Here is an 11,593-nt window from a genome sequence, read left to right as displayed (position 1 = left end):
GGATCCGCTCTCGTCTCCAGCCATGGTTTAGAAAGGGACTATGTGTTCAATTTTTATATTCAGGGCGGCAGATTTATCTCCTTTGAACATATTATTAAAACATTTGATATTCCCACATAAAATCTTTAAAGATACGTAGACTATAGTCAAACAATATTTTAATAGCGTTTCGACCACTCCTCCTCATAGTTGGATTGAGGAGCTAGTGGATCTGAGTATATCTGAGCGAGGTTTGATATCAGCCTGTCCATCTTTAGCATTTAAAAGGAGCAACGGGAAGAGGATTTGAGTAGTGGAGTCCCAGAAGCAGCTTGGCAGTCAGCAGTTAAGCAAATTCATTGAACGTCTATTTGTGTCAGACATGAACTTTTGAGGATACAAATAATTCATAGGATGCAATTCTCTAGAAGCAAACTGAAAAAAATATTACCAGAAACAGACCCGATGTTTTAAAGGTGTCACTGAGATGAGCCCGCTTCGGTTCATATGATTTGGGCGTGTCCAGTTCTAGAACCATTCAGGTCTGCTGTGTATGAGACTTTTCAATGTGAAGAGTGATGGTCAATTTGCTAATCGCGGTCAAATTCTTCATTGTTGGTCAGTGGCAAGTTGAATAATTGTTTGACCAAATAGCAAATGCAGTTTCATATTTTTTTTTTAGGAATCAATCAGTATTTGTATATGTTGTATTAGAATGATGTCTCAGATCAGTTTGACCAACATTTTCCTTGTCTTACTACTCCTCCTTGTGGCCTTTTGTAGTATAACGTCATCCTTTGAAAATCATGTGTGAATTTAAGATGATAACACATACGTGTGTAATCTTCAATATAATGCAACATAAAATGGTATATTACTAAATAACAATTACACAATTGTAATTATAATTGAATTAACATATTTAGTTCTGCACATTGAGAAAAATCAGACGTACAAACCTGGTTTGGAGAACTAGAACCATGAAGGCACAAAACACAGATTTTAAATCGTTTTTATTTTCCATTGCACAGTAATTTCTATCTACAGAAGTTCTAAACCTTTTGTGGCAGCAGATAGTCATAAACATCCATGTGAAATTTGCATAAAACTGTACAAGAAATTGGCTACAATGAGAAAATACTGCAACCCACTGATAACCGTTATATTCAGGACAGTAAATGAATGAGGCTCTTCTGCATGTTAAAAGTGTAATATTTCAGGTAAGAATGTTCTGTCTGAAACAAATAAACCATTCACTACAAGTCAACATGAGACAGTACAAATCGAATAAATAAAGAAGCCAAAAGGCAACAGGAAAATTCAGACATCATCTCACTTTCTCTTCATGAAACTACCAAAGGCGAACAACCAGGTTCATCAACAGTGAATTCTTAACCTCTCAAAAATATGAATAAATTAAAGGTGTGATCATTTAATTCTCTGGGAGGTTTCACTGATTTTACTGACATGTACAGCATTACAGTTCAACATGGCTGACTGGATTATTTGACATATAGCATCCTAGAACATCAATCTTTCCCTTTATCTCAAACAACCAGTTTAGAGTGAATTTGTTTTTGAAATGTAAATATAACCATTTGAAGGCTTAAAATGTCTTCTCATAAATTAGGTACATAGAAAAGTACGGCGTTTTCAAGCAAAAGCAAACTTTCTTATTACTCATTATACTGGATCTCTGACAGCCCTCACCCTGGTTGTGTTAAAACACATTCTCAGGCCTTGATACTTTATGTCAATTTTCAAAGGAACACACTCACTCGCCCTGTCAGTTATGGCAAGAACAGAGCACACACTGAAAACAAAGGTATGGAAACAAGCAACAGCACACGGTATAATCAGTTTGAATGAGCTCTGAATTCTTCCTTCCCAAAAGCATATATAAAAATAATTTTTTAATAATCGATGAATAAAAATATGACTAGGATATCTATTCAGGGAAATACAGTTCTGCAGAGAAAAATACGCATTTACAAATATAATTGTATTACTTAAGGAGAAATGACATGATTATCCAAAAAACAAACCCGGTATTGGTAAACACTATTACACCATGGCATGAAAACACATCTACAGAGAATACAGAGTCCAACACAGAGAAACATTTATAGTCTGAGAGAGATTGGCTTCATTTGTAATTCTTTTTCCCCCACATTTTTTGTCGAAGTATACGGCGTACGAAACACACGAAAGGCAGACTCCACTTGTTATGGTAGCACATGGCCAAAAACATTTAGAACACAATCCTCAACACTGTTTTACTGGTGGAATATGCAGTGGTACTTCAGACACATATAGCTTTCACAGTCAGTGGAATGCGCAACTCAATGAAAGAAAATCTTTGGCGTTTTAAAAGATATGGCAACTGTCTTAGGGTCAGTATGGCCACTTCCACTCTCGATTTCATGGTCCCAGATTGTCAAACTACTTCATTCACAGAATGGCAAAAACTTTGGGCGGAGTGGCAAGTGAGAATAGTTTCTTGAATGATATTGGGTCACATGAGTCAATGCAACATATATAGCAGCATTTCTTGTAAACCACAAATAATATTATAATGGCACTAAAATGTGGTTTCAAGGGAGAAATGGGGGGAACATACATTATTACTGTGTTTTGCATTTAATTGTTAATTTTCCGCTTGAATGTACAGTTTACACTTATTGTAAGTGCTTTCACAGATGTACACAGTATGATGATGTTTTTGTGCCAAAATGACATATGGCACATATGGATTCATCTATAGCCAAACTCAAACCCATGAAACATATTTGAAGATTTTAACCTGACATTCAAAACCACTTTTAATAATGTTCCAAAGTCTCACTTGTAAAGAAAATCACCAAAGATGAAGTATTCACAAGTGGTCCAATTTACAGATTTTAATGAAACAGAGCCATTTCTGAATATTAAGTGCTTTAATTGAACAAATGAAACGTGGACCATTAAACAGACCCAAGCCAAAAGATTTAGTGAAGCACAATCTCTGGTAAGCATGTGTATATTTTCAAGCTGTTTAGTCTATGCACTATGCAGGAATGGAAGGAAAAGCTTGTCTAAAATGGACAAAATCAAATCTCTTACGACACTTACAGCAACTTAATTTTCAGTCAACTGTTCAAGCTATTGAGGTCTATATGGCTGCCTTCATCATAACGTAAGAAGGACAATGTTCAGGTTTTAAATGTTAAAGGGATTGTTCACCACTGAATGAAAAATCTGTCGTGAATAACTCACTCTTCGTTTATCTTTGGAACACAAATTAAGATAGATCCAAGAGCTTTCTGACTCCCGCAGAGACTGCAATGCTACATACACTCAAAAGTGCAGAAAGTTAAAATTGTCCATGTGACTACAGCGGTTCAACATTAAAGGTCCAGTGTTATTAACATTTACGCATTTGGAAGACCCTTTATCCACATCGACTAACATTGCATTATATTATACTTGTATGTATTTAGTATGTATTTGGATGATATATAGACAGATATGAAATATAATATACATAACTTTATCTTCAGAGATGTATAAGCCCTTACATAATTACGTTTTTTTACCTTAGAATGAGCTATATCTACCTACACTGCGGGTCCCCTTACATGGAATTCGGTATTATGTTGTTTCTAGAGTAACCCTCGACAGACAAACTGCCTGTTTCATAAATAAGTTACCTCCTTTCAGCAAAGAAGCAAAAACATGACAATATATTTGTCCTATGTCAGTTGTCGTAGTCGTCCGAAAGGGAGGGGTGGAGTGAGCCATTGGTTACAATTCACAACCTCACTGCTAGATGCCACTAAAATCTCCCAATTGCTGCAACAAATTTACGAGGCGATGGGAATACTTTTTTTCCTCAAAAAAACAAAAATAATGACTCAATTTAATTAATTTCTTTTTTCTAACTTTATGCCCGACGACTGCATGTTGTGTTGCCATCTATGGGGGTGTCAGAAAACTTTACATGGCTTTCTTTTGTTCTTTGGAATCAGTTCCGCTGTTCCAGTTGTTTCGCATTATTTACAAGTAAACATCCTAAACTGCTTTAAGAATGATCACCTAATTATATGACATCATAACACTTGAAATACACAGCTCAAATCACATTGAATTATTTAAATTTTAATGAACCGAGTTTGGGTTCCAAAGAACAAAGAAAGCCGTACAGGACGTGTAATACATTTTAAGTTTTGGGTGAACAAACCCATTATATTTTCCAACTCTGTCCAAACCAGATATTTTCTGTACTGAGTTTTATAGAAAGTTGAAAGATCTGTATAATGTATCACATGAAAATACCATCAATTAAATCATGCTTAGATTTCTAAATAGTTAATTCACAATTAATATTTTACATACATATGCTTCATTTCTATCTCTGGCTTATCTCTCAGCCATTTAAAAACCCTCTGTAGATGGTACTTTAATGTAAAGCATTATAGTATTCACAATAATTAAAAATATCGCCCACAAATCATTTGAATTCATTTAAAGATGAAGTGATTTGCTTAAAAAACATAAATAAACAAATAAAAAAAATAATTAATTGGTAACGAAACCAAATGGGATAATTTAGGAAAGGTCAGTTTACATAAATATACCAAGTAAATTTTCAGAGTAAGGAGATTGTTCTCTTCCCAGTTACAGCGTTTCCTGTGAACAAAGCTCTTCCCATGCTTCGCCCAGTGTCTTCATATTTAAGTTCCTTTTGACAGTCAATAGCAAATATGGCAATTATACAGACTTTAATGGATTTATATAGAATTATGTAGTATATATTATACACTTTTTTTTATCTGGAGATTTTTTTTGTTTATTTCGTTTATTTGTCTTTTTTGACTATGTACTGCTCTCCAATGTACGAGGCAGAACATGATTGCAAAAAACAATAGCACAAAAACCATTCAAGGACTGAGAGAAGAAATTGAATTTCTAGGCCTGCCAAGACCAGCCGCCATGAGAGAGGATTGGCAATATTCAACGAACGAACTAAAACCGAAAAGTGGACACTTGTCATGGTATGATATTCCTCAAATAGGGGTCGCTCTCAGTCTGTGCCTCAGTTCTGAGCAGACCGTATTTAGTATTGTGCTAGGATAGAGCGAGGGATCCCACTGGTCCAGCAGAGGAGAGATGAAGAGAGGGAATGGGACATGGATTAGAGATGAACGAGGCTGTGTAAGACAACTCCTGAGTCCCGCTGGGCTCTGCTGTTTTCCGGAGATCAGAACTGGTACCATTTCTTATCCTTACACTTCAGCATCATCTGCAGCACAGAAGAAAAGTTACAGCTGTCAATCATGATCCCAAACTTCTGGAAAGAAGTTGCTCATAAATGATGTCTCCAAAAGTCTATGAATTTTTACAATGACATTTTTCATTATTTGTTGATGAATATCAATATCAAAACAACTAAACAAACAAAATATTAAATAAGAAGCATTCTACTAGCATTATAAATGTTGGCTGTTTAAAAAAAAAGATCTGGTAGCATCGTGATCACCTCATGAGCGTGTTTGGAGAATGAGTCAGCGCTGGCCATCATGGCTGCCGTTCGCTCTTCCGCCTCGCCCAGTTTTTGTCCTCTCTCATCCAATGCTAACCGAGCTCGAGCGAGATCACCCACGATGCCAGACGCTGCCCCCTTCATGCCTTCTAAACCCCCAGGACCTGGAATGTGCTGAGCGAGACTGCGTTGGGGTTTTCCGGCGCCTGTTTCCCCGACTGAAACAAAATTACAAAGTGTTAAAAGGTGCTGCACGAAAAAATAGAAAATGAGCACAATATGCTGCCTTAAACAACACACATGGTAAAAACAGAACAGAGATATTGTGTAGTAATAGATAAGTATAGCGCAGGGGAAGGCGGGGCTAGTTGTCACAGGGACTACATTTCGGTAAGAACCCAAACATACATTCATGCACAGGTGAACTTAACTGTATACACTGTAAAAAATACAAGTAAAAAAAGGTAAAAGTTAAATAAATCTTCATATCATTTTACACCCATCTTGTAAATTAGCTGTTTATTTATGTGTTTTGACACATTTATAAAATACACCACATTTCTGTAAAATAAAACCGTAAAAGTTTACAGTGTAAAATAAAAATAAACTTTTTTTCTACACTATTTGTCTTTACACTATTGTCACATTTTCGGTGGGTCTCACATGTGCTTAATTCAGTATCATTTTCAAGTTATCTCATTTTGCTCCGATATGAATTGTTTTGGTTCCTATTATTCAAGGTTATTTCAGTTTACTAAAAGTAAAGCTTCTGTTTATTGAAATCAAATAAAATATTGGCCTAAAAATGATTGGAAAACCTTTTTATTTTGCCTCAGAAATAAACTGAAATAAGTTTAAGGCACTAAAATTATAATAATACACAAAATCTCAAATAAAACCCAAATAAAAATGTTTTAATTTTATATAGTCACATAAGAAAATAACCAAGTAAATAATAAAACGACAAAAGTTCAACTAAAATTATTTAAATTATTTGAACTAAAATTAAAATAAAGCTAATTTAAAATATTCATAAAACTACAATAAAAATAAAAACAACACTATAATAACTCTGCTATTATTTACTATTGAAATGTAAATTGTATTCAGACTAGACCAGTTTCTGGACGTAATTGTAAAAAAAAGCGTTTAAAAAGGTTGTTAAACAAACTGTACAGAGACTTTTTTACGGTTTATTTAGTAGATTTTTGTATCCAGGGTATGTGCCTACAGTATGCAACAACAGACTTACCCTGAGAAACATTTATTGGAGTAGAAAGTGTGAGAAGCAGCATCTAGGTGCCGTAGCTACAGTATGCCTTAAGCACCCGAGTGACTGTATAAATCAGATAATGAAAAGACCACTCACAGAGTTCCTCTCTGTCTAGAGACTGTGCTCCTCCGCCGAAGAGACCCTTAAAGAATCCCCTGTTCGGAGCTTCGGGGGTCTCCACTGGAGTGAACAGCTCACCCAACATCTCCTGTTACACAATCCAATCATCACCTTCATCATCACCAACAATATTCAGCGGATGAGCCTACAGAAATGGCCCGTGAAGGCTTTGCTCACCTGCAGGTTCTCGCAGACCTCCTGGCTGTATGTGATTCTCTGGATCTCAGTAGGAGAGGTCAGGTACAAGGCCTGGCCGAGGTTAGTGAAGCAGAACGTTCTCGCTATCCGCATGTCTGTCAGGGGCAGGTAATTTACATCCATCAATGGTCTCAACCCTGGCAGACTAAAAAAAACAGAATAGCACAGAGATATTTCTTTAGCACTGGGATATATTGCCTAGTCTTTTATTCAAAAACTGCAGTGGCGGTGCTTGTTTTGTACCCCAGACTGTGCCGTTAAATTATGTGAAACAAGCATTAGAGATATTTGTACACGTTATCTACGATAATACCGCAAAGTTGCTGTGATTGGTCGTTAACTTTGACTTTCCTACTGAGAGAGACAAACGCGCAGATGTTTGTCTGCTCTTCTGTCCTCTCTGAAGATTTATAAGCCCAAGCGTTTTAAAGAGAGATACAGTGATTAGATCTGTGTTGCAATAGCAACAGGCCCCCCAGGCTCTGACTTTGCAGAACAGCCGAGCAAGACGACAATATTCTGTTCTAAAAATAGCCTGAATTGACTTTGTGTGCTATATCAATATTTGGATATAAACAATTCCTCACGTCGATGAAAAAATCCTCAGGCGGTGTGTAAAATAAAAGTTCAGGTTACATTCCTGTAATGTTACATTAAAAACTAATAATTCAATGTCTGTAGGTCGAAGTGCTAATTATTTTGATAGATTTGCATTATTTATAAACATAGGAAACAGACCTTCACCATGGTAAGATTGCCTCATATACCATGCTGCCGACTTGGTCTAAGAATTTACTTTTTATGAAGCAAACTAGACATTTTGTTTTCATTTTGATTTGATCTACAAAACTTAAGACTTAGAGGTCAGAACACACAATGCAATATAAATATGAATACATTCAATATAAATATGACTGCAAATATAAATGTATTTAATAGAAATATAATTAAGACATAATATGCGAATAAACAAATATAAATGTGAAAATAAATCAAAAATAAATGCAATATAAATACAAACTTCCTGTTTATGAAGCACATTCTCTTTCACCTGAGGGTCATGATGTGTCCGTTGGCACAAAAGCAGGCCAGACAAATGCCAGCGTTTATCTGTACCACATCTGCCCGCAGCACAAAGGATGTTTCGGTGATGTTGTGTTTAAAAGCGCAGGTCTGGGATGGCAGGCTAAACACTTTGGCCTGTTTCTCCGAGCACACCACAGCGTACTGGTTTTCGTTCAGCTCCTGGGATGTGGATGGAGAGACGGACACCGGCCGTCTCTTACGAACCTTGTCCCGCTCCTCTCCATTGGCTGGGGCGTTCGGTTCGTACCATGGCTCGAGCGCAGGAGGGACGAAAGACCCTGTCGAATCCAGGAAGGCCATTCGAATGATGCTTCCCTTCAACCTGATAAAAGTGCCTGAACAGAAAGGTTTAAGATGTCAGATGTATCCACCAAATCAAACATCCACGAAAGTGAGCATAGCAATGTTTTGCATTAACTCACCACTAGGGGAGACGATGACTGGTTGCAAAAGTCTCTGCTCTCCAGCAGGGGGCATGTTGAGAGAGATGGCCAGCAGTGTGCCCAAAGAGGTGCCAACCCACAAACTTGGCGTAAGCCCCCCATCTGCTTTGCGTGTGTATGTATCGCAGAAATAAAAACACGTGATGGCCTCCCGTGACTCCTTGTCGATACTGGTGACGCTGGAGCTCCGTGAGCGGCTGAAGGAGTTGTCCCTGTTGTCTAGGGGTATGGCAGTCCGCGGTGGACATACAGAGAGTAGGACAGTAGAGAGAAAAACACAACAAGGTAAAGCCCCCAATCCAAGATGACAAGAGAGATCGCATCAGCTTTTGCCATACCGGTGTATCAGACAGCCTCTCCAATAGAGATCTATATGAAGATCTATATGAATATTTTCAGCTTCTGGTTGAATATACAAGTGTTAACATGCAATCTTTTTGTGGTTAAAAAATGACATTTGATGTTGGAAAAATTAGGAAACATTTTCAGTGTGATTTAATGAGACAAATCCTATTCACAACACTTGATGGCCCTGTTTTTATGGAACATACATATTTTGTGCCCCGTACATATTCTCATTTTCTGAAAAATGTATTCTAAATTATAAAAACACAATTATACTAGAATAATATGTGTACAGTATATGGACATGTAAAAAGACACACACAAAAATTAAATCCAAGAATTTATTTACTTCTTTAAGAAGTAAATAAAACACTGGAAACAAGACAGAAAAAATGAGGACTTTTGTATTACTATGACTGTATACAGTATTGTATGTACATCAATCTACACATTTGATTTTCATTTAAATCTGATGATTCCAGAATTTACTATGCAAGCAATTCCCTTAAAATCCCATTTCCTACAAATTCTGAAAATCCTATTGCTAATTCAGACTGAACTAAGTATCAACAAAAACCTAATTGGTGAAATTCTGTCCGACCCTTTTTCTTAAAAACCTACTACCTGAGATAAAACGCTTTTTCTGCGTTTCAAAAAAGAACTTCATCAGAATTATTAATTTCCATATTTCAGAATAAAAATCTAAAAACACACCTCAAACACCTTAAAGTGACCCACGAAATACACATTTCTTCATTAAACCTGACAGATCCCGTTTAAACACCTCGCATAATAATGCAGGAACTTCTCTTAAAGGTCTTTGCATTGACATGAAATGTACAAACACAGTGAACGTGTGGACACTCCAAATTCTGACAAGTTGAACAATGCAGATGGTCTCCACATTGAAAAGCATTAAGCATGAACGCAAAGTCAAGGCTTACCCAAGTCTGGCTTTAGCTCAGTAGGCAAGCTTAATTTCCGTGACATCTTTGCTGGAAAAAAGAGAACACGCCTCTTTACAAACACATTGAAGCTTTAGTAGAAGCCATGCAATGCTAGACGCTTGGAACGGCACACAGGAGACACTGCGACAGATTTCAGCCAAACACACACTGCAAAATGCTGCATGCTGGACAAACACTACTGGGATGTGAATGGGATTCATTTGGCTGCACGAAGCCCTGAAAGGAAAATAATTAACATCAGAACAGACAAAATGCTCATTCCCAGTGTTACGAATGCATGCACCAGACAGGAGAGAACAAGCTGGAACTGATGGCCTGTGTGCATGACTTTTCTCATAGTTCATCTATTGACATTTCTTTGTCGTATATTGTGTTAAACACCAAAACATTTGCCGTCATTCCAGATAAGCACGTGAAAGAAAATACTTTGAATGTTATCTTGTAATAAGATTGGCAGCCAGCAAAAAATCATCAAGAAAGCAACAAAACAAAAACAGGTTTCACAGTTTATCTATGTAAAAGGAATTAAACAGAATAAGAAATGATACAAAACTTTGTTTGGTTTTCAATAAGAAGTACTGTGGCATCTACAGTGACCCCAGAAAGTATTTGGTCACTTAAGTCACACAAAAATATATGAATGTCTTGGCAGCATATAACAAAATTGTAAAAATATTAAATAAAGCAGCATTTATTTACATCACACACATATACACACACACAGAAAACATTTTCAATAAAGACTTTCTTTCTTCAGCAGAAACAAAATCATTTTTTGAAGAATGTTGGTAACCAAACAACACCGGCTCCCATTGACTTCCATTGCATGGACACAAAACCATTTTTCAAAAGATCTTCTTTTGTGTTTTGCACAAGAAAGAGTTATAACAGGTTTTGAATGACATGGGGTTGACCAAGAGATGACGATTTCTAACTCACCAGTGTAATCTATTACAAAAATGGGTTCTGGGAACATCTCTAGCATCATTTCATTGCAGATGTCACTTGATTTGATATATTGTCATTTATGTATTGAAACAAATACATTGTTTGGGGTGACTTTTGTGTCCAAATACTTTTTAGGCCATTGTAAAAATACCAAAGCTGGTTGCTGTCTTAAAAAAAGTGCATTTTTCCATACTCACTATCCCGTGCTGACATGTATGGACATAAAAAGACAAGTACAGAGAAACAACAAATTGAACAACTTCATTCCTACAGACAAAACGATTATAAAACCGCCACCGGTGTGGCCCAAGTTTCACAACAGGCACATATCACCAGGTTACATGCGTGCTACATGAACGTAGCATGCAGTGGGTTAATCCGTTGGGGTTTATTTATGTGTTCGCCGTTTCCCGTTTTGTTCATACATAAAGACACAGACAATGTGATCGAACAAAACCAGTGGAACCTCCTCGACTATATAATCCATCCTTACCTCCTCTCCCTCCTCCATTGTAGAAGTGCTGATGGTTTGACATCAAGACTTTTTTGGAAGGAAGTAAAGCACATGAGCAGTTAGAGATACCCAGCAACACACAGCGCAGGAATGAAGGAGGGTGACATTGAGAACGTATCGACCTGTGTGCGTTTACGGACCGCATCTGTTCTGGGTCTGTCCATGTTCGGGTGTCACGGCGAGTGTATGCTGATATTT

At 36.9% G+C, this 11,593-nt stretch overlaps 1 protein-coding gene across 1 annotated transcript in view; it reads right to left on the bottom strand.

The window, feature by feature from the left end:
- Window positions 1-3,895: 3,895 nt before the first annotated feature.
- stxbp5a (syntaxin binding protein 5a (tomosyn)) overlaps window positions 3,896-11,593 on the bottom strand; it is a 74,678-nt gene continuing 66,980 nt past the window's right edge. The window contains exons 20-27 of the mRNA XM_079474062.1: window positions 11,375-11,422; window positions 9,910-9,960; window positions 8,600-8,881; window positions 8,143-8,512; window positions 7,071-7,236; window positions 6,870-6,981; window positions 5,498-5,718; window positions 3,896-5,260 (exon numbers count right to left, since the gene is read on the bottom strand). Coding sequence (XP_079330188.1) covers window positions 5,219-5,260; window positions 5,498-5,718; window positions 6,870-6,981; window positions 7,071-7,236; window positions 8,143-8,512; window positions 8,600-8,881; window positions 9,910-9,960; window positions 11,375-11,422 — 1,292 coding nt within the window. The 3' untranslated portion in view covers window positions 3,896-5,218. The remainder of the gene's footprint in view (window positions 5,261-5,497; window positions 5,719-6,869; window positions 6,982-7,070; window positions 7,237-8,142; window positions 8,513-8,599; window positions 8,882-9,909; window positions 9,961-11,374; window positions 11,423-11,593) is intronic.

This window comes from Barbatula barbatula, assembly GCF_947034865.1.
Source record: "Barbatula barbatula genome assembly, chromosome: 15".
Classification (NCBI taxonomy): domain Eukaryota; kingdom Metazoa; phylum Chordata; class Actinopteri; order Cypriniformes; family Nemacheilidae; genus Barbatula; species Barbatula barbatula.
The sequence above is the reverse complement of the archived record's forward strand: the minus strand, read 5'-3'. Positions and strand labels throughout refer to the sequence as shown.